Source organism: Gossypium raimondii, chromosome 8 (assembly GCF_025698545.1).
Source record: "Gossypium raimondii isolate GPD5lz chromosome 8, ASM2569854v1, whole genome shotgun sequence".
NCBI classification, from domain to species: Eukaryota; Viridiplantae; Streptophyta; class Magnoliopsida; order Malvales; family Malvaceae; genus Gossypium; species Gossypium raimondii.
Genome location: NC_068572.1, coordinates 25,891,549 through 25,916,068, shown reverse-complemented (window position 1 = coordinate 25,916,068; position 24,520 = coordinate 25,891,549). Strand labels below are relative to the sequence as shown.

General features: G+C 34.2%; 1 protein-coding gene across 2 annotated transcripts; it reads left to right on the top strand.

Moving 5' to 3' along the window:
• The first annotated feature begins 9,861 nt into the window (after positions 1-9,861).
• Positions 9,862-22,790, top strand: LOC105791090 (uncharacterized). Of its 2 annotated transcripts, none has more exons than XM_052634425.1 (5): positions 9,862-10,078; positions 10,178-10,340; positions 10,448-10,541; positions 10,858-11,057; positions 20,530-22,790. In XM_052634425.1, exons 1-5 carry the CDS (start codon positions 10,019-10,021, stop codon positions 20,577-20,579), a joined length of 567 nt encoding a protein of 188 aa, XP_052490385.1. In that variant the 5' UTR covers positions 9,862-10,018; the 3' UTR covers positions 20,580-22,790. The 2 variants fall into 2 exon arrangements, with proteins under 2 accessions (XP_052490385.1, XP_012474444.1); XM_012618990.2 differs by lacking the exon at positions 20,530-22,790 and adding an exon at positions 15,042-15,313.
• The last annotated feature ends 1,730 nt before the right edge of the window (positions 22,791-24,520 follow it).

The following is a 24,520-nucleotide window of genomic DNA, read 5'->3' as shown; positions in this document are numbered from 1 at the left end:
TCCTATAACTTGATAAGTCTAATTAGAGCCTTAAATGATAACAAAACTTGACAAAATTTTAGGATTACACTTGTAATTGATAAAATTTGTTAGAAACGCACTCAATTTAATATTCGGGTATAGTACTGATAGTTTGAAATTGTTACAATTTAGTCTTTAATGATAAAACTTGAATAAGATATAGAAAATAAACTCGGATTAAACTAAAATTTTTAGGGCTTACATAAATTGACTAAATTTGGGTTGGTAATTTATAGATCTAAATTCAGATTAGTTTAACTATAGGTGGTAAAATGACAAAAATGCCCTTAGGTTAAATTACTTATAAAAAGTTTAAAATTAGTTCACAAACTTCTTCTGCATTAATAAATAACTAATAAATAGATAAGATTGAGGTGTTATAAGGTCGGGGTGTGTCTTGGGAGGTCGTTAGCCGGAGAGTCACTTAGGTGGCTAATGTAACGCTTCAAATTCGGGCTAGTTCGTCCCGGTTGGGTTTGGGGTGTAACATTTTTTACTTTAGTTGTTTCCCTAACTTCCTCAATAAGGTCTAAACTAAGCAGCAAAGCTTCTTGGTTGGTTTCATCATTGAAATGAGATGTTTTGTTAAAGCAAAGGCCTCTTTTAGCAAGTATTACGCTTTCGTGCCATATACCAACAAAAATGAAGTTTCTTCTGTTGTTGCATAAAGGGTGGTTCAAAGGGCCCACAAAATTCCTGGAAACTCTTCAAGCCAAGCACCCTTGGCATCGTTTACCTTCTTCTTCAAAGCTATCAAGATCTTCTTATTTATTGCTTCAACTTGACCATTTGTTTGAGATGTTTTTATTGAGCTTTGATTGAGCGAAATTAGTAAGGCCGCACAAAAATCTTTGAATTTCCCCTGGAACTAAATCCCATTGTCTATTATAAATAGATGTGGAACACTGAACCTACAAATAATGGATTTCCATATGAAAGACTCCATTTTCCTTTTAGTTATTGTTTCTAAGGCTTCTGCCTCTACCAGTTGGTGAAGTAATCAAAAGGGACAAGTATAAATTTCTTTTGTGTTGTTGCCATTGAATGGTCCTAGGATGTCGATTCCCTACATCGCAAATGTTCAAGCTCGGACATAATTTGGAGAGGCTAGGCTGGAGATTACTATATAGGTGCAAACCTCTGGCAGGCATTATAAGGGCGCACTAACTGATGTAAGTCCTTCTGTATAGTTGGCCAATAATAACCTTGTTGAAGAATCTTCTAGACTAGCGATCTTCCTCCTAGGTGATCACTACATATCCTCTCATGGATTTCTCTCATGAAATATTATGCTTCACTAAGAACCAGACATCTCAGCAGTGGCTGCGAATAGCCCTTTTTACACAGTACACCATCTAACATGATGTATTTAAAAAAAAGGGATTTAGGAAATTTAATTGAGCAAAACTACCTTGCTGCCTTGTATTGTACCTTGGCTAACTCTTTCTTACTAATTTCTTGATTCTCCTCTTATAAATCTTGGATGATAAGAGTCATCCATGTTTGTTCATATAGTCTGTTAGGTAGTTTTTGGTTATCGCATTGGGAGTGGCTTTGTATTCTAACAAAATATTCCCTATTTATTTTATCACAATGGAAGAAGCTAACTTGGACAGGGCATCAGATTTAGTGTTTTCTACTCTAGATAACTATCAAACCTCTTCCTTCTCAAACCAAGGGAGTAGTTCATTGGCCATAGTATGATACTTTATTAAGATGGGCTTTTTTACTTCATATTCTCCTGTCATCTTTTTTGCGACCAATTAGGAGTCAGTAAAAAACACTACCTCAACTACACCCAATTATCGAGCCAATTGTAAACCAAAAATGAGTGCTTCATTTTTGTACTGTTGTTGGACGTTTGAAAACCAAATGAGAGTTTGTACTACCACTCATTTCCCTTAGGGTCCCTAAGGAGGACATGCTACTACTCTTTTTTTTGTTGTGGACCCATCCATATCGATTGTCCAACATTTTGATTTTGTAGCTTGATTACTATGTTATTGTGGTTGGGTGACAACTTCTACATTTTGTATATAAGTAAGATCTTTAGCATTATATTTGTAACTTAACTATAATAAGATACTTTAACAGAGGATATGTATCATAAAGTTGTTATAACACCCTATACTCGGCCTGGTTGCTGAGCATGAGTAACAAGATGCTACATCAAATATCAAACTCCTATATATTCACACAGTCTCCAATACATCCAACCATCGTCACTTTCAAATATTTAGAGGAGTAATGAGTCTTAAACACCTTAGGCAACATTTAAATCAACTTATCAAACATTTATCGACATTAATAACAAGTTAATCATGCATGGAGGCCATCTCACAAAAATTCCCAAAGAAATCACTTAGGTATCGATACTCAATCTTAGGTAACGATATTTATGAAGATAGGTATCGATACCACTTGAAAAACTGGTACCTTTTTAGCATTTTGTTTCTTCGCAAAATAATGGAACCAAACAAATTATCGATACAAAGCAAAAAGTATCTATATTTTCATCACGAGTATCGATTCTCGAAGAAGGGTATCCATACCAATTTAAGCTACTGACTCCCTGCACATTCGTTTCAACATAGAGGTATCGATACATATGCTCCGAATATCGATAGCTCTGTACATATAAGCAAAAATTACAGCAAAACATGGCATTTAACACAACCAAACATACACCACTTCAACATGCATCTATAACCTCAATATTCAACATCAAAACATCCATAATTGCAGTTCAAAGCATCATTAATGTTTTCAAGCCAAGACAACCCAATCATAATAATATCAAACATCCATTAATTCCTAAGAGTCTAAAATCATATCAACAATTTAAGACATAATAAAAATCAACCAAAAACGTTTACCACATTGCCTTATTCCCATAGTTCAAAGAATAATATGAGTTTCACCTACTCAAAACCTAAAGCCTAACTTGGATCACTTTCTTAGAATTTCGAACCGTTCACACCGCAACACTAACTATCTACAATGTTTGGAAAAAGTGGGTAAGCTTAAACAAGCTCAGTGAATGATTAGAAAAACCACCAAATAAACATGATGTCATACATTAAATGAGAACATCTAAAGCACAACTTCATACATATTTAACCAAAGTGACATACTAGAATATTCATGCATCAACTGTCATCTCATCTTACTTTGAAATCACATAATTAGATATACATCACAATTTATAATATTTCATTTAATGATAAATTGAAACTTGAGGCTATGAAACACAAAAATGGGCTCTATCACCCCGCATTGGATACACAGATCTCCAACACACCAATGACTCGAATAGTTACACATATCCCAAAAGCGTAGTGTTTAGTTAACACTCTCCAACACACCAACATATCTCGATGAATGGAGCTTAGCTCACATTCTCTTATCTCTCCATATTGTCATGGGCCTCAATGCCCCAAAATCATAACACATGGGTGAGTACTCACAAATCCTATAGCATGCCAACTATATCCAATGGTCTCAAAAGCTCACAAGGCCAAAATATCCACAATAAAACACATATGTATACTTACCATTTTTTGCACAATTTAACTGCACATTTACATCATTAACACATCATCACAGTCATTCAGCATGTTTAACATGCCCGCAATTAATATTTTTCATAATAACCATCTCAAGCATATATCTCATATCACATTAACACTTCATAACACAAAATCCATATTGCATAATCACATATCACACAAAAGTAACATGGAGAATAAGAAAGCTTACACTCAGAACTTAAGATAGGGGTTAGGTTACTCCTAAGCTTCCATTTAACACTATGAATTGTGTCTACACGTAGCGATTCCAAACACTCACTGTTCCAAACAACTGAAAACCAAAAGTCTCAATTCCTACTCGTTCTCAATGCTTAAAATTGATTCAAATCCTCTAGTTACTTGCCTAAGAATGATTCCAAACCTTCATACCACTCAAAACTGCTCAAAATCATGGTTCGAAATTTTCGACATACAATGGCCATCTTTCATGAAAACTTAACAAAACCTTGAAAACTTTTAATGAAACTTTTAATGAGAGTTTAGAAACCTTCTAATCACTTTAAAACAAGTTGAAAAACACTTTGAAACATCAATTTTATTCAAAATCCCAAATTTCACCATTAACTCCCTAAATTTCGGTATTTACACAAAACCTTTGATTCAATAGATAAAAACTCGATTTAAATAGCTAGAGTTCATAAAAAACTATTAGGAAAATGAAATATTACCTTGATTTATGGGAAAATGAGCGTTTGGTGCAAATCCATGAAAATTCATAAGGTAATTAATAACAAAATCAATGGTGTTCTTGATGCGATTTCTCGAGACTTGGAAAGCTAAAAAAATTACTTGAATGCAAAGGATCATCTTGAATGGTTCAAACAAGGGTGGAGACCTTGACCTGAAGCATTTGAATGCTTTAAGGAACCAAAGTTATAATAGAACTCGACCCGTTTAAACTTGACAATTGCTTGAAACTTGGTATGCGAAGTCGTCACACTCTGGGGTGGTGGATCGAAGTGATAAGACAATAGGTGAACACCACAAACTTGTAAAATGTTTGATAAATTCAAGAAAGTTCAGTTAAGAACCTTGGAGAGAAGAATCTCTCAAAATAATTTTAATATTCAAAATGTCCTAAGTTGTTTACAAATGACAAGCTTAACTATTTATAGGACTCTAAAATGACTAATGAAATTCGACAATAATGGTGTTCATACACAGCTTAATCATGTTCACACTTAACTTTAACATGTTCACACACAAATATAAAATTCATTTCATGTATTAAGGTTTAGTGCATTCTTTGGCCGAATAGACATGTCTTGTCCCTTGGTGCATTCATGTATACTTAATTAAGAAGCAATCACTTTGCTCCATGAATGTTCAGCCTCTTAATTCCTTTAAGCCCCCTTGGCTGAATGTTCCTTGCATGGGACTTGCACCATATTAATTGACACCATAATGAACATGTAGGTGCTTGGAAGTGAACATGCTTCTAGAAGGTACACTCCCCACCGTCCATGTATCTTCATGAATGTATGTATCCTTCTCCATTAAGTTAAGTTTGAGAACATGCTTTTGTTCCCCCATAAATTTAGTCACATGAACCAACATTAAGACTTGAGTTCTTGAAAATTCTAGAAAGGTCTTGTGCATGAATTTGGCTTGAATGTAGGAGCTTAAAGAGTCATTTTTGTCCCAATTGAATAGTCACATGCACAAGTATAAATAGACATTAAACTTGGCACAATTCACTTCACAATTAAGCTAAGACAATTAACAAAAGAATTTAGACACTTGACTCTTGATCCACTTGCATATATCATATATGCATACCATGACACACACACACACACGTCCACTTAAGAACAAATGAATCAAACATGCTAAAATAACACACAAATGCATGTTAAAAATAATTATCAAATCAATTTAAACATAAAAGAAATATGACAACATGTATGATAAAATTTGTGGATAAAACAAAACAAAAATAACTTGACACATGACATATTAAGACATCAAACATGAAAATATTAATTAAAACACTCGCTTGACGAATTTTATTTTAACTTTAGGCCCCTTGTGCTTGGGCTAACTTTGAGTCCTTCGATTCAAAACACATGATGTGATCGGGATCACATCAATTCTTGATGCTTTTTATTTTGTAATTCTAGGGAGGTTTAATGTTTGGAAGATGATAGAAAATAAAAGATTAGAGTTTTAAAAATCAAAATCGATAAATGGGGTTTTGATGATTCAATTGACGGCAAAAAAGGGGAAGGGAATGTTTCTATTCTCTCTTTTCTACGTCAATATTAAGGTGAAAGGGGGATAAATTGGGCTGATTTTAAAACTTGGTATATTTGCTTTAAAACTACTCTAAAATTAACCCTTCTGTAAAATAATCCTCTTTTTAAAATTGGAAGTCTTTTTCTACATCATTTTCAAAAATTGATTTAATTTTCAAAAAGCCATAGGCAAATATATATTTGGTTTACCATACTTCAAAATTTCTAAACTCATTCCAAGCCAAAATCCCTAAATTACCCTCGAAACTTCTAGGCCTAATTTTGAGATGTGACAGTGATAGTTTAACAAAGAACATGTGTAGATAAAGTCACACTAAATAAATATGTTACCTGAAAGTATTGATGATTTGTCAAAGGAACACTCTACCATGAAATCTGTGAGGATCTGAGCTTTAATGGCTTTTCGTGGCGAGTATTCTATTCAAAACTCTGCTAGCTCAATTTCCCATTTTTTCATTCTTCTCTAGGTGTCTACCTTAGACAAGATATCCTTGATTGATTGTTCCATCATGATCCACACGGGGTGGGCTTGGAAATATGGGAGCAACTTATGAGCGGCTACCACCAGGGCAGAAATGATCTTTTAGCTTTTGATTATCTTTGTTTGTCATTTTGTAGGACTTGCTAACATAATACACAGGGTATTGCCGAGTGCTTCTATTCTCACTAACAACGCTGCTACCGTCTCTTCGAAAGTAGCCAAGGGAAAGAGCTTCCCCTGGCTGCGGTGACATTAATAGTGGTAGCGAAGTCAGGTACAACTTAAGTTTCTCAAAAGCACATTGACATTCTTCCATTTATTTAAAAGGGGCCCTTAATGCCTTGAAGAAAGGTAAACATTTATTTGCCATCTTAGAACAAACCTATTCAAAGCCACAATTCTTCCCATCAAATGTTGAACATCCTTGGTTGTTCTCGATGAAGGCATGTCAAGAATAGCACGAATCTTTTTATGGTTCGCCTCCACATCTCTTTTAGGAAATCATGAACCCTAGAAACTTTCCCACCTTCACCCCAGAAACGCACTTTTCTAGATTCAACCTCGTTTTATAAGTACGCAGAATGGAAAACGCTGCTATCAGATCCTAAATATGCTGCTTTAAAGTACTACTTTTATCAAATGTCATCAACGTAAACCTTCATGCTACGACATATTTGCTCCTTGAAAATTTGTTCACTAACCGCTGATGGGTCGCTCTCGTGTTTTTCAAGCCAAAAGGCATAATCCTATAACAGAAAATGCCCTCCTCCATCACAAAAGTGGTTTTATCTTGGTCTTCCATCTCCATTAAGATCTAGTAGTACCCTGAGAACGCATCCGTGAAGCTTATAAATTTATGGCCCGCTGAAGCGTCCACTAACTAGTCAAAAAACAAAAAAAGGAAAACTATCCTTCAAACATACTTTATTTAAGTTTTTGAAGTCAACGCACATCCTCCACTTGTTATTGGCCTTTTTCACCATTACCATATGTCCTATTCATCCTTTATACTGAACTCAATCCTCCACTTCTCTTGTTGGTGCGGTCTCTTAGGTTTGTTAACTGACATCACACTCCTAAGATGTGTTTTCCTCTTTGAACTAGAAGTTTCCCAGTCATCATCAGCGCCTATAATAACATGTATGGTGCCTTTGACATGTATTTTTCCTCTATCCGCAACCTATGATCCTAACCCTGATGTTGAAGCATCTTCCGTCACAAACTATTTTAGCTCACCATTTCTGACAGCTTCTTCGATGGCCTCCTTCAGAGAAAAACAATCCTCGGTCCTGTGGCCCTTGTCATTGTGAAAATTGCATCTGTCCCTAGAGTTGGATCTCACCTAGCTAGGTCGCATGGGGGGTGGGTTCACCAAAATTCCTAAGTGTCTGACCTGACTCAGGATGTAGGCACACGATGCATTTTGTGGGGTATAAGTTTCAAATTGGTCGTAAGGAACATACCCTTTTGTGGATTCATGTTTGGGCCTCTGAAAACTCTGTGAGGAACTACCCTGCAAACCCTTGTGTTGTCTCCTACCTTGTATACACAGGCTTTGGGAAGAAAGCCCTGGCTGACTTTGAAAATTCTACAGCCCTCTAGCTTGTCTTTCCTCCCTATACAAAACATCATGAGTTGTCCTCTTTACCTCCTCTACCTTCGCGAACCTGTGAGCACTCTCATAAAAGTCTGCCAAACTCTGTGGCCTATCATTTGTTAAAGAATATCGAACATATTTGTTTATTACTGACCACTCCTATCTCTGTCCTCTCAAACGAAGAGAGAAAAAGAATCAACACTAGGATTAAAACGAGTATAAATATCACGGCTTTACTGTAAGTGTAACAGGTCAGTTGTAATATTTGTAGTGTTACAATGGAACACTGGAGTATTCCAAGGATCATGAGTTGTCCTCTTTACCTCCTCTGCCTCCGCAAACCTATGAGCCCTCTTATAGAGGTCTGCCAAACTCTGTGGCTTGTTATCCGTGAAAGAATATTGAACATATTCGTTTATTACTGATCGCTCCTATCTCCGTCCTCTTGAACAAAGAGAGAAAAAGAATCAACACTGGGATTAAAACGAATATAAATATCGCAGCTTTACTGCAAGTGTGACATGTCAGTTGTAATATTTGTAGTGTTACAATGGAACACTAGAGTATTCCAAGGATCGAACCCAAGAGAATCGTGGATTGAGCAATTTCTAAATGACATGCGTGCGAAATAAAGAGTCTAACCAACTAATCGCAAAAATTATATTACGGCAGACCATAAAATCAAGTAGAATTCAACTAATCTACTATCTAGCTAACAAGTACAAAATTGTAAAACATGAAAAATTATGAAATTAACAATTAAATAAAAAACGATGGTTGGTTGATCTCGATGTGGTTCACTAACCCTTAAATTAGGGATCAAAATCACTTAAACTTTGAAAATGGTTCCATATTAGCTCTCGGCCTCTGTAACGCCCTTAACCCAACCTGATTCACCGGATCCAAATCTCCAATGTTACACCCTATAATACAAAGCAAAATTTTTAAAAGAAGTCAATGTATACTCGACTTAAAACATACTTCTTATTAATTTATCTAAGGTCTCATTATTAAAGAAAAAAATGAAAGTACTTAAAAATAAAATAATAAATCAGACTTGTTTTAACTTATTACAACACAAAAGTTTGCTAAAGACAGACACTTTAAGGTGTAATTCTACTATACGCCATTTTTTCCAAATAGTCCAATGTAGGCATAATAATCCGGATCATCGCTTTGGTTGCGAAAAAATAAACTCTTGCGGACGGTTGTCGATCTCATCTCTCGTATTTTGGCATGAAGATGGTTGCGTCGGGAATCTCTCGTTCGGGTGAGTCATGTCGACTTTTTGCTTACTCTAATGGTCGAAAATGTGTCCACGCTCACCGCACCAATTGTTGAGTATCTTTTTCTCTCTTCCTCCTCTTGGAGTCCATTATTCATATTTATAAGGTGCGATTCCCTGATCTGACATACTAGGGACAACTAAGTGTCATGCATAGTGAAATGTTACCCCCTAGGGGTGACACGTGTCCTGAGTGATACTCTTGGGAAACTAAGTTGAGGACTTGAATGCAGGCAAGTAGGGAGAGGGCTAGCTGAGTTAGGCGATCCCAGAAGAGGGGAGGTGTAAAGTGAAAAGAGTCAAGTCGGACACAAATCTCCAATCGGATAGCGGTGTGCCCTATAACAAATTGTCAGGTTGGACAGATCTCGAGCCGCGGCATGCCCTATAACACAATTCATTTAAGAAACTTTCAAGAAAAAAATCATTTAAGAAAAATAATTACTTTACGTTTTCCCATGTCTTTTTTTTATTTATAATTACATACATTTTTATTACCCTATTATCAACAATTACTGTTTTCCAAAAAGTAAATATTAATTAAATTCTTTTTATATTACTTTCGTTCTCTTCATCCAGACTATTCGTGTATTAACATCAATCAAAGATTTAAAATCATTTCTAGAGTCTCATCTTGGCGCTCTCTCTAACGTCACTTTTGCCTTGCTCCGCAGCACTTGGAAAACTAGAAATTAAGAAAATTTAATACTAAAAACTAATGAAAAAAAAAAATAGCAAGTAGCTCTCAATTCAAACCAACAATTTGGACTTTAGATTAAGAGAATCAAGATGGAGGATTCTGGAGCAATTCTCTACCAAATTTCATGCCTCAAGGAAATGCTTGATCAGGTACTCTTTCTTTCTTTCCCTTTTTCTTTTTTCAAATTTAATGGGATTTCTAGTGAAGAATCCCACAAAATTTTCATTTAGGTAAATCTTATTGGTTAGGTTAATGAAGAAATCGAATCCAATATTCAAGTAACGCGGGAGATTGAATCAGAGATGGTCAAGTGTACGGAGTTCGAAGCTGCTCTCACTACTAGAGAATCCCTGCTTACCAAGTCGCTATACATTTCTCACTTCGAAATCGATGGCTTGCTCTCCTTCATCGGTATTTCTTCTTTCGTAATTTGGTACTTATCTATATACATACATATACGGATATATTTTTTTTTTCGGCTGATTTCTTTGGCTGAGATCTTTTTCTTTGGATTATAGCCGATTCAAGAAATTCGCTTAAATTTTTGGAGGAGGAGTTGAGTTGTCTAACCACGAAACGAGATGAGATGCTAAAGAGGATTGAAGATAAACGGTATCGTTGGTTTATTTTCTTTTTTATTAATTTGAATTAAAATTTTGCCCGATTAAATCATTTTCTGCAGTTATTTAACATTATTTTCCCAGTTTGCAACTAGGATAAAATGAGTATTAGTTAAAAATTAATGCAGCTTATATTCCTACAAATTTATCTAAGTAATTTGACCTTTCATATATTTATGCCGGTTTCATATACTTTTATTTGTTATAATTGTGTTTAAGGTTTTATATAATTATATAAATTTGATAGGCTAATTGTATTAATTATATATATATATATCAATATCAATTGCTCATTGTAAGTTTAACAGAGACGGATTTACCAAACAGTGCTTCGAATTTCAAAGGGAGATTGACAAGGGGGAAAACAACGAGCTGGTGAATTTGCTGTCAGAGAAAGAGCTTCTTGAGAATGAAATTCATCTCTTGGATAAGAAAAACAATGCTTTGAGAAATTCGATGTCCGCTTTTGTGGAAGAAATTCTTGAAGACCTTTATACTTCAAATGCAGGTAATACTATATAACTTATTATTTTAGTATTAGTTTCCAAATTTTGAGGATTAGTAATACATGCAGAATTAGCTTCTTACTTAAGTAGAACATTGAAGAATAGGCATGTTTTTGCCTTCTCTCCGTTGTTTGGATTACATTCTTTTTCATTCCCAGGATCACTTTTTATTTAATGGCCTGTCTTTAGACTATAGCAACACTACAACCATATGGATGCATTTTCTCCCTTCCTTTTTATTGGACCCGGAAACCTGATAATTGGGGAATAGTAGAAATGTACAATTTCCACGGTATCAGATATATAGAGAGAGTTTAGATAAGAAGCTAGGGAGCATTACAAATGAACTCCATCTGCTCAACAGGACACGAAACACTCGTTTGTCACAACTTACTACTAGTGACCTTCTATTGTCATTCGTCAATGTTCAGCATCTGTTTTGTCAATATCCACTTTAATTTTTAAACTATAGAAACCATTATCCCTTACTAAGACTGGGTCATCTCTTAAACCCACCCTTGGTTGCCTGATTAGGAGGGACTATCTAAGTTGTGTTTGGCCACTATAGTGCTGGTGGTTTCTAGTTGGTTTTAAGAATAGATCTAGACTGAAGAACCAGATGAATGTTGGATTACATATTAGCAAGGGATTTGTTATTTGGACCAGTACATTTGCTTGATGTACGTGTTTACGTCCTTATTCTATTGGCCGGTTAATTCTATGTTCCCCATTCCTTTATCCTCCAATCCCACGGTTCATCCCTTCCATTACTTTTCAATACGTCCATCACGTAATGAAGTTGTGCAACACGCCAAAAGTTACTAAGAAATTTAACATCTCTATCTCTAACAATGGTCCTATGAATTTCATGCAAACGTACCTCCTCATGGCTAACGCCATGGAAACATATATTGTGCTCCTTACATATGTGAATGATGATTAGAGTATGATTGTTCGTTGATTTTTTCCTATCAACCATTTGTTCAATTGCAACTAGATAAATTAACTTCAGGAAGAAAATAGAGATGAATATTAAAAAATTATTCACAATTTAAAACTTCCAACTTCTACGGGGCCTACCCATAGAGTAATCTACTATCAACAACGAGTACAAGTTGTGATTTAAGTTCTACTCCTCACCAAGTAACAACCTTACTCCTAACTGATTGACTCAATTCAATTTACATACAAAATTTGCACTAAAAAGTAGTTCCTAGTTGAACAAATAATTTGCTCTCTTACCCCTAACCTAGGCAAGACATACAATATATAAAATTAAAAAGGCTTGTTGAATTACAGTAACTTATTCACTAAAATAGTCACCTAAAAAAGTCTTCAAATTATTAGCATACTAGCAGTGATCTAGAAATCAAACTATTTTAATGATGAGATCTTCTATTTAAAAAAACTTCAATTAAATTACAAGTTTGATTTCTATCTTTACATGTCTTGATTCTTGCACATAAAATCTTCTAAAATGAGTTGCTAACCATCTTCAATATCCAGCAACTAAAACCCCAAACTGACAATCAAATAAGTCAAATTATAATGCTATGTTAGCTTTTTCTTACTGGCGTTAAAGCTGACAATGATAACCGACACTAACAAAATTTTATGCAAACGACATAGATTGAGCGATGCAACTTTTAATGACGATTGACAGTTTTGAAATGTCTTTAAAATTTGAATATTTGCTTTTATCTCTTTTATTTTATTTTAAAATTTGATTTTCTAATTCTGTCTTTTGTTTAAAATTTGATTTTCTTTTATCTTATTAATTCTTGAAGACTGTTTACTCATTGTATGTACCCTCAACTTATGCCAATCAAAACACAATTCACTCTCATTTTATCCCTTTACTCTCTTTTAGTTCTTCTTTACTCTTTATGGTAATCAAATCCACCAAGCTTTAACAAGCCTAATTTTTTTCTCCATCCCTTCCCACCGCCTCACTCAAAAATATGATCTCTAAATCTTTTGTCGTCAACGTCGATAACATTGTCACAGTTGCGCAATTCAATCTTGTTATTCAACTACACGTTAAATTGGCTAGTAGTCACAACTTCTCTTTTTGGAAAGCACTAGTGTCCATGCTTATGCGTCGCCACAATCATTATTGACATCTCAATGGTTCCACTCCTGCCCCTACACATATGTGACCCAAAACAATAGAGAAATTGATAATATCAAGTTCTTTGGTATCACCAAGATCAACTAATCCTAAATGCTATATTGACTTTTGTTGATCCAACTCTTGTCGGCATTGTTATTGTTGTTGCCACCGCCAAGGCAGCCTGGAATGCTTTACATACTGCGTATGCTAACAAATCTCAAACCATAATACTTAGTTTGAGCGGTTGATTAGCTCATCTCTCTAAAGATTCCCATCCTGTAATAGACTACCTTCACCAAGTTTAATCCCTTCGTGATGAACTTGCCACAGCCAGAGCAACAGTATTTAATGAAGACTTTATTGTTAAGATTCTCAGTGGTCTTTGAAAGTTAGTTGATTTTCTCTTTGCAGATATAAGTTTAGACATATGGTATGTTGCAACCAGATTAAATGATCACTATAAGTAAAATAGAGATGGATACCAAAACTCTGTTTATGCAGTTCAAAAATTTCCTACATCTGCAAGGTTTTGAGTTAATTCACTATACTTCATGTGATTTAAGTCCCACTTATTTACAAAGTAGTAACCTCACACCTATACTCGAAACAGGATCACTCTTCCTCTAAGAATTTTTTCCTGAAAGTTTAGATGTAAATTAAGTAGCTCAATTCAATTTACTTACAATATCACGCTTAATGTAACAATTCCTATATGAACAAATAAATTGCTCTCTCATTGCATAACCAAACCTAAACAAGCTAAGTATATAAAGAATGAAATAGGCTTGCTAAGTTACAATCGATCACAATTACTTATTCCACATAAATAGCCACATATAAAGGTTTTCAATTATCTTCATAATGAGGAGGTCCTCCCGGTCTTAATATCTCTTTAAGATCCAATCTTCTATATAAGGAAACTTGGATTGTATTGAAAGTCTTTAATTCAATTCTTACTTTGCTTGTTTCCAACACGTTTGAGCTTCAAAATTGAGTTGTTGACACACTTTAAGATCCATCAAATAAAGACCCAAATAGTTTAGGTAAAAAATTGTCAATTCATATAAGTCAAGTTTTATCCAATATCCAGCTATTTCTCAAGTTGCAACTCCCATTGTAGATAGAAGATAAAAATTGGCACTAACAGTCTTAGATATGAATTTAAAGATCTATCTGCTGCTATCCCTGCTAGAGATTCCACCATATTTTATGAAGAACTCTATGAAAAACTACTTGATCATGAGCTTTTTCTAAAGCATAAAGAAGACCATAAACCATTATCCACTCCTATTACAGTTTCTATTGTGTAAAAGACAACCAAACTACTTTCCAGAACACCAACAACAGACATCTGTGTTCAAACACACCTACCAACAATTAACCATGGCATGCACAACCATGGCGTCCTAGAAGAAACAATTAGTAGCAGCCCTTTAACAACAATCCTTATTGTCAATCATGTGATCGCCTTGGTCATGCTACTAAAGTCTGTAGAACTGGGTCACACAACCATCTATAATCTCGAGCAAACTTTACTGCTCGTAACACTCCTCAATAAGCTCTTTTGATAGTTGATAGTGTAGCCACGCATCATATTGCCTTTGATGCTCAGAGCCTCTCCCTAGTACATGTATATCGTGGTTATGAAGAAATAGCTATGGGAAATGGTAACACTATTCCAATCTCTCGTATCGGTAACGTGAACATAAGTGCATCAAATCATTAGTTTAAATGACTTAATACTATGTACTCTCTTGCCATAAAAAATAACGTTATTTTTGTCTACCAATTTTGTCATGACAGTAATACATCCATTAAATTCTTCTCTTTTATTTTGTGAAAGATCTAAGAACACGACGCCTCTTCTATGTAGAAAAAATAAAGGTGGGTTGTATGAGAGGCCATCGGGCAACGTAGCTACTCTCCTAATGCAATGTTGTTGTTCCCTTTCATCTATGGCATTGACGGTTAAGTCTTAAGCCAGTTTTCAAGTCTTGTTTCTGGTTTTAGTACCTTTTCAATTCATAATTCCTGTTATTCCAAGAAAATGCACCGCCAGACTTTTTCTAAAAATTCCTTACAAAGTACAACGACATTGTAAATACTTTATGTTTTATTTATTGACAAAAAGTGCTATTATGTTTTATTTATTGGCCAATTTTCCAAATACATGTGGTTATTCACCTTAAAATAAAAAAACCGAAGTTCTAGAAGCTTTTCAAACCTTACACCAATTACTAGAACGGTGGTTTAATACATATTTTATCATTTTACATTGGTGGTGGATAATTTTAACGATTGACATCCTATCTAAAAACTCATGGAATAAACACTTAATTTCACCTCTATATACTCCTTGACGGATAGCCTTAGTTGAATAATGACGCCGACATGTCATTGAAGCCGCTAGAACTCTCATACATCAAGCTTCGCTACAATCCTATTTTTGGAGCTTTGCATGCCAACAAGTCGTATATCTAATAAACGAATGCCCGCACCTAAGATACAAAGTAAATGTCCATACAAAATTTTATTTCAAAAAGTTCCATAATAGGACTCGGTTTCTTGGAAAGTAACATCCATCCATACTAACAAAAATTCTCCGATGAATACACCAACATTACGATCATTGACAAAACAAACACACCCAAATATGCTTGGTAGAACAGTATTAACATTTTTACCTTTTAAAGTTTTCAAGGAACTCTTGAAATTAAGGGTCTTGGCATTCTATTAATGAGGTAAGCAGCTACAAGAATTGCATCCCCCAAGTATGGTTTCAAAAGATTTATAGAGAACATAAAAGATCTAACGACTTCTAGCAAATGTGTATAATACTTCTCATCCATTCCGACATATGATATGAATGTAAGATGTTATTGGAGCACGTATGGAACTTTAAAATTTCAACCTTAAAACATTTTTCTTATAAAATCAAGTTTGGGATGATTTAATGATTTAAGAAACATTTTAAAATAATTTAGAATTAGTTCGGATGTGATTGGAGGTACTTGGGAGCCCCTAGAAGCTGGAAGAGGTTGAAACAGTGCAGTGGCCAAGTCTGACCTAGATTTATCGGTACCTCTAGAGAGATGTACCAATACATTTTTGTCCAGAATACCAATATTTTCTCCTTAACTCGGTTGTTCCAAAACAACTGAGCCAGGTATCGAAACCTTGGACCCTTAGAGCCAAATTGAGCTACTGACTTAGTTGTTTCGATACCTAAAAGTAAGGTACTGAAACTTTGAAGCAGAGGACCAAAAGTTCAAGTTAGAAATACGTCCAACACATACCAAAGCACACTTTAACTAGGCAATCATAACACATGCTCAAAAGGGGCTTTACAACATGCAAACACAAATTCATTTATGGTCACCACGAGGTTTTGAATTACATTTATATGTTTATGTATATGCTAAGATTCATACACAAATACAAATTAAAATTTAAGTCTTTGTGTATATGCCAAGATTCATACACAAATAACATTTAAATGAATGACATGCAACCTCAACCTCAAGCTCGAATGGTGGTTCGATGCTTCTGAGCTAGAATCACAAACTTCTCAACAAATCTATAATCTATACATTTAAACAACTAATGTGTGAGCTTGGTGAGCTCAGTAAGTATACAAGGATAAGTTTACTTGTCTTTTTCCTCATTAGTGTTGAGCATTTTAGAAGTGTTTATTACAGATTTTACTCATGAAATAGTGTTACTAACGAATTCATTTTTTATTTTCGAGTAATGAGGGCTTAACTTACATATTATTGCGTTATTAGCTTATCACATTATGAAGTTCAGATAATGTTTAATCCAATGTATCTCCTTTTTAGGCATGGTTTCTTAACATGTTCACACGTAAGTTCTTCTTATGGTCATTTGTTCTATATGTAAGTCAAACGTTTTATTTCCAATTCCTTTATAAAGGGAATATAGAATCAAAAGTTTTGATTTCAAATTTATGTCTTACGGTGCAAATACAAATGAGTTGATCCATAGTTTTTCTTTATTGATAAACACTTAATAATTTATAAATGATATCTATTTATGTCACAGAAGGCCAGAGCATGGTGTTGTTTATTGAGATACACGTTTACTGAATTACTCATTAACTTGTTATATAACCCTTAGCACATACCATTTAGTTCCCGTATAACAATTTATATTCATAGAGAAGTCTCATTATCAAAATTTTAGTTCATTTTGCCCTTAATAAACCTTAGTAAGACAGAATTTTGATATGTGGGACTCCAACCAAACACATCACAGAAAAATAACAAGCTAAAAGCGCTACCAACCGAACACACCAGAGACAGATTCATAACGCACATAAGAGCTACACCTGAAGACATCTTCTAATGCAGTCTTCTAACACATGCGCACGAACTAGTCCCTATGACATTCCAATTGTATCCTCATTAATCACTAAGTTTGCTAGGGCATTTCACATACTCATCACTTAGGCAAATTTCCAATTTTCAAATAAAGGAATCATATTTATACATCTTTATTAATCATGGCACATTTGGACAAAATTCTTGTCTATTTCATCATTAAACTTATTCTTCATTCATCCATAAGTAGATTTTAGAGTTCACAAAATTTAGATTATATTTAGATAATCCTTTGTCTAATTTTACATATAGGCATGATAAATGCTTTCACATATATGTTCAAGTCCATATTAATTTAGGCCTTATCTACATGTTCAATTTTCATATTATGGTTCCATGAACTATAGGTAACAATTTCATTTGTCAATAACATTTTCAAAAGATCCATCGTGACCTTAATTACAAAGCCAAAATTTCATTTATAACATATACACACTTTACCACATACCAAGTCCATTTATTGTACAAAGTGGTTCTATTAATATATTACTCACTGAATTATCCATAATTTTCACATATACCAATTCACATTTAATAACCATTATATGGCGACCTAGTTTTTATAACACATTATTAGTTAATGTGGCACATATAGTCAAAGGCTTACCAAGTTACATATTTTCAAATTACTTCCAATACTTTAGGCAATGAAACTTACACATTTATTTCATCATCAACTTCATATTTATTTCACAATTTTATCATTTCCATAAGAGTATATAAGGGTATTTACCTCTTAGATGCACTTATACTCAAAATCAAACATCCAATCACTTAAATCCATCTTCACTCTAGCTTGAATTCTAATTCTCATCATTTCCACATTTTATCATACATAAAATATAACCACATATTAGCACTTTAAGTTTTCCAAGCTTTCTCATAGTGATAACTCTCAAATATCAAATTAAGAGAGATGAAAAACATTACCTTTTACCTTAATAAAGCTTTCTCTCTCTAACTTCAACTTTCTCTCTCAAAATCCATTCAAATCTTATTTGCAAATGGAGGATATGAAGGTAGAAATCTTGCAAGGAGGTTATTTTCTAGGTGACAACAAAAACTCAAAGTGGGTGATGGAATTTTTTAGTTAATTTAAAGAAAAGCAAGAAATTGAAAATTGAGGAGAGTTTCCATGGGGAAAGAATGAGGGACGGCTAAGAGAGGGAGAGGATAACTGATACGAGTCTCAAAGGCCCAACCCAAGCCCAAACAAGAAGACAAACCATGCTTACTTGAAATCAGGCCAAATTGTCAAAGTGACCCAATTTGTAAAGTTTTATTTTTTTTAAATACTTAGTTTAAATTTTTATGTAAATATTCAGTCCAAGAGGCCCAATTAAAAACCCTTGGCCGAATTTCCATTTAAAATTAAAATAATTAGGAGTTTGCTTAGTTTTAGTTTTCTAATTAGATTAGGAAAATATTTGAAAAGCCTATATAAAGGCTTGGCCAGCCACCGTGTTAGATACTTCTCAATTATATCAAAAATATCAGATTTGTTTAAATGCAGAATTCTCTTTGAGTTTTCTCCAAGAATTCTCTCTTGAGTTTTCTTTAGAAGTTGTTTTAACAATCTTTTGATTGTGGAGCCATCTTCACCTTCTTCTTGCCATTGATATTCTTTGGAGGGAGATTAGAGCCGTTTGAAGGAGTTGTGAGATCTTTCGGATTTCAAGGCTTCTTAGGACTTATCTTTTAATTTCTTGCTGTCAATTCTTTCTTTATTTCTGCTTGTGTTGAATCTTTATCTAATTTATTTTCTGTTCTTATTGTGTTTTCAGCCTTTTTCTATCTTAAGGAATCAGCCCAAAAATCCCGAATTTCTAGGGTTCTTCCATACTCTTTTTGGGTGGAATTAGATTGTCGAAATTTGGGGAAAACTATCTTGGTGTTCAATTGGGTAGAATCGCAATCTCTTTTAGGGTTTCAAGAAACCTTATTAACACTTATTTTTATTCTCAATTTGATTCTTTGCTAATTTGGGGATTTTATTTCAGATCTGGAAATTCAAAGTTCTAATCTTTTAATTTTCTGTTTCGTTTCAGATCTGATTGTTTAGGGTTTTCATAGGAGTTTCTCGTGACTTGGCAACTTGATCTTGGTCCGCGCGCAACCCCGTATCATTTGGTATCAGATTTTGAGCGTTTTGGGTGTTCTTGGTTGATTTCTAAACTGATCTCTATTTTTTAAACTACAAACAGTAGTTTTACCCAGAAAAAATTTTCGAAAAAAATTCATTTGAGTGGGTAAATGTTGTCCGATTGATCTAAAATTTTACATACATATTTGTGGCACTGTTATTGAATATAAAAAATTTAATCCCACAAAAAAATCAGTTGAAAAAGTCAAAAAAAATTAAAAAAGATGAAATCCAATAAAAATTTTAAAAAATATTCAGCGGGTTGAATTTGGTGCCCAAACTTTCCAGATCAAAAATTCAATATTTAAAGACATTCCAGATTTAATTTCGTGATTTTTGGAGATCGGGAACACCTCGAACGAAGTTGTCAAGTTACTCCACAGTTTTTCGGGTTTTCTGGTTTTAGCAATTTTTATTGATTCTTAGCTGTAGGTTTTCATTTGTTTGCTTTTTATTCTCCATTTACAATATCTAACACCTTCTTGTTTCTTGTGTTAGTAGGATTTAAACGTGTGCACAATCCTTCCTCGGTGCAACACGAATCAATTGGTGTCTCGTCAGTCTTTGGCATCCTAGTGCAAATTAGGATTCTTTGGTAGTCCGGTTCATACACTCTTTAATTGGTTGATATAAACTCTACTAAAGCACTCACAAGACTGAATTCTACCTCATTGAGAATTTGATTTTTCTTTTTGAGTGATTAACGGTGAGGTTTGCTAACTTTTATTTTTGAGTGTTGAGTGTTTATTTTTTGCAGATTTTTTAAAATGTCCAAAGGTGATAATAATGATGACACATTTAAAAAATTCTAACAACAGTTGGAAGAACAGGCTGCTGCACTTCGAGCGTTGACGGCTACTATCAATGAGGTGCGGTTGAATCAAGAGCCTCAATAACGAGATCCAATTAAAGACGATGTAGATAACCAGCCTCCTGCTTATAGGCGCGCTCCTCGGCATGTCCTTAGATTTGATTATGATCTTCATGATCGTGGACAACCCTTTTTGGCAAAACCAAAGAGCGAGCAGCAACGAGAACATCTCTTTCATACTCGCTGCCATGTACAAGGTAAGCTTTGTAGAGTTATTATTGATGGTAAAAGTTGCTCGAACGTAGCCAACACGACGATGGTAGAAAAGCTTTGCTTAACCACTACCAAGCATCCACGACCTTATCAACTACAAGGGCTTAGCAACGAAGGCCAATTTAAGGTCACTCAATAAGTGTGCATCGCCTTTTCTATCAGTAAGTATCAAGACGAAGTCGTGTGCGACGTAATACCTATTCAAGCTTGCCATTTGTTGCTAGGAGAACCATGGCAACTAAATCGAAAGGTCACTCACGGTGGTCGTACCAATAGGTATTCTTTCAAGCATCAAGGAAGGAAAATCACCTTAGTGCCGCTCACTTCGGAACAAGTCCATGAGGGCCAAATCAAACTGAAAAATTCTGTTGTTAAAACAAGTGAGAAAAAAGAAAAAGAGAATGAAAAAGAGCAAAAAAAGATTAAGAGTGAAAAGGAATGTGAAGCAAAAAAGAAAAGTGAAAAAGAAATTGAAGAAAGAAGAGAAAATAAGTTAGAAAAAAGAAACAAAAGAAAAAGACAAGGAAAGGGTAGTGAGGAATGTTTCCACTAACCAAGATATGAATTTTTCTTGTATTGCTACTTTTCAGGTTCCCGAAAGACCGAAAGATAACTTTCAACTTCAATACCTCTCAAATGAAAGACGCTTTCATACAATCAACATAGGCAAAGATGAAATCCAACCACATGAGCCCGAAGGTAAGCGAGGTAAGGAAATTTTAGCAACCAAGTCCCGTGCAGATTTCAAAATAATTGATAAAACTTTTGGTGACTTAGTTCTTAAAAGATCCCCTCATTTTGATCCAATTAATTGTTATTCTTTGATTGTGGTTGATAAAATCATTACGAAAGGAAGCGTGAGTTGTTATTCTCTTAATTTGCCTTGTGTAAAATCCTCGAATTTGTGTAAATCTATTTTGGCAAATACTTTCTATTATTTTGATACTTGGTTTTTGAATAAGGTAACGAGCTTTGCCAAGTTTGTTTTCAATTTATATTCGTGCCTTAAACAATTTCTATGGTTATACATAAAGTTTGAGTTCCATTTGACAAAGGTTAACTCAACAACGGAGCTTCGATTACACTATGCCCCCGATGAGCGAAGGTTTGTATTAAATGAAAAAGGTAAAATCGACCCTTATTCTTCTGCTTATAAAGGTAAGATGCTTGAAACTTTTAAAACACCTTTGTACTCCGGGGATAGTGACAAAGATCGTGTTGATGATTTAAGTTTTGTAAAATACTTAGATCAAAACGTGCTTGACTATCCTATTTTATTTATTGATGATCTATCTGTTTTAATGATTGATAAAAAGATTATTGTTTTTGATGCATGTGTGAGTGAATCCATAGTTCGTCGATTAATGCATGGTATGATTGCGCAACTCTGTGAACCGTGTGAATCTTTTCAAATACCTGCTTGTGACGATTATGTTTACCATTTGATTTATTACTCGCAATTTATTCATGGTTTGTGGAAACAATTTGAGACGACTGAATGCCTTAAAACATGTCCATCTTTGTTAAAAAATATTTGACGAGGCATTGGCGAGTAAATTAGCTTGTTTGCATGGTAATCTGAATCTGTCAATTCGCATGCGTGATACTTGTTTTGTTATGCTTATGATTGGGCTACAAGTTTGTTTGCGTTGCTATTTACTAACTCATGGCTATACTTTTCAGTGGATTCAATTGCCATTAGTCCCATTCGATCGAGGAAAGTCGAGTCCATTTGATTTTTCAGATTCGAGGATGAATCTTTTTGAGGAAGGGGGGAATGATACGAGTCTCAAAGGCCCAACCCAAGCCCAAACAAGAAGACAAACCATGCTTACTTGAAATCAGACCAAATTGTCAAAGTGACCCAATTTGTAAAGTTTTATTTTTTTTAAATACTTAGTTTAAATTTTTATGTAAATATTCAGTCCAAGAGGCCCAATTAAAAACCCTTGGCCGAATTTCCATTTAAAATTAAAATAATTAGGAGTTTGTTTAGTTTTAGTTTTCTAATTAGATTAGGAAAATATTTGAAAAGCCTATATAAAGGCTTGGCCAGCCACCGTGTTAGATACTTCTCAATTATATCAAAATATCAGATTTGTTTAAGTGCAGAATTCTCTTTGAGTTTTTCTCCAAGAATTCTCTCTTGAGTTTTCTTTAGAAGTTGTTTTAACAATCTTTTGATTGTGGGAGCCATCTTCAGCCATCTTCAGCTTTCTTCTTGCCATTGATATTCTTTGGAGGGGAGATTAGAGTCGTTTGAAGGGAGTTGTGAGATCTTTCGGGATTTCAAGGCTTTTTAGGACTTATCTTTTAATTTCTTGCTGTCAATTCTTTCTTTATTTCTGCTTGTGCTGAATCTTTATCTAATTTATTTTCTGTTCTTATTGTGTTTTCAGCATTTTTCTATCTTAAGGAATCAGCCAAAAAATCCCGAATTTCTAGGGTTCTTCCATACTCTTTTTGGGTGGAATTAGATTGTCGAAATTTGGGGAAAACTATCTTGGTGTTCAATTGGGCAGAATCGCAATCTCCTTTAGGGTTTCAAGAAACCTTATTAACACTTATTTTTATTCTCAATTTGATTCTTTGCTGATTTGGGGATTTTATTTCAGATCTGGAAATTCAAAGTTCTAATCTTTTAATTTTCTGTTTCGTTTCAGATCTGATTGTTTAGGGTTTTCGTAGGAGTTTCTCGTGACTTGGAAACTCGATCTTGGTCCGCGCGCAACCCCGTATCAATAACAATTTTGCAATTTAGTTCAAAAGCGATTTTTATCATATTAACACACATTCCAACTTATTTTCATGCTAAATAATATATAATTATTCACTTTTCTCATTTTGGTTAAATTTTCACTTTAGTCTTCCAACTTTTAAGAATTTTCAATTTAATTTTTTCCCATATTTTCGTATTCACGAAATTTTTTATTTCCATCCCCAATATCAAATTTTCTTTCAAGAAATTATTCACTTAACTCGTTCTCCCAATGCTCTGAAAATTTCATTAGATTCGATCTCAGAACAATGCAAGATCTTTTATGGGAAATTTTGACGCATTGCATGTTGATTCTTCCTTTCGACCACTCTATTTTATGTGTTAGAACTAGGATAATTTATTTGATGAATTATCTCATAAGATTCCAAATGAGCATCAAAATTGTACTTTGTACTGTTATTAGTTCTAAAAAAATTGTATGTTAGCATCAAATTGAGTACACACCATTTTGTGGAAAGATTGGAAGCATGAAAACATAATTCTTAACAAATACACCCAAGTCATCCCAATGCAATAACAAACAAAATTGACAAAAAACCGATTATTAGATAATAAAGTTTGCTTAGTTGATCCCTAAACATCAAAATGAATAGTCATAAAAGGAGTGTTCCTTCTATTATTTATCAAAGGATACAAGTTTTTAGTATGTATAGCATATTCAGAAGTTTTACAAAACAATAAATCAAATTGAATCTTTGAAAATAAATTGAGATATAATTTTTTTCATGACAAAAAATGATGGATGTCCTAACTGTTTGTACCAATGTATCATTTCTTAGTTGATAACTTCATTTCCTCAAAAAACAACTTGATACATAATAGAACCATTACTTCCCTCCAACATATATAAGCTATCATGCAATCTGCCATTGTCAATCTTCCTCAATGTTTGAACCTGAGTTGACTTAACTTGTTTTCTCTCAGGCCTTTGGTGGGTTGACTTTGT

Bases quoted from the DNA above. Each gene is read 5' to 3' on its own strand.
- LOC105791090 (XM_052634425.1), top strand. From the start codon at position 10,019: ATGGAGGATTCTGGAGCAATTCTCTACCAAATTTCATGCCTCAAGGAA. The intron at 10,341-10,447 runs GTATTTCTTCTT...TTTGGATTATAG, and splicing joins TGGCTTGCTCTCCTTCATCG to CCGATTCAAGAAATTCGCTT. The intron at 10,542-10,857 runs GTATCGTTGGTT...TAAGTTTAACAG, and splicing joins AAGAGGATTGAAGATAAACG to AGACGGATTTACCAAACAGT.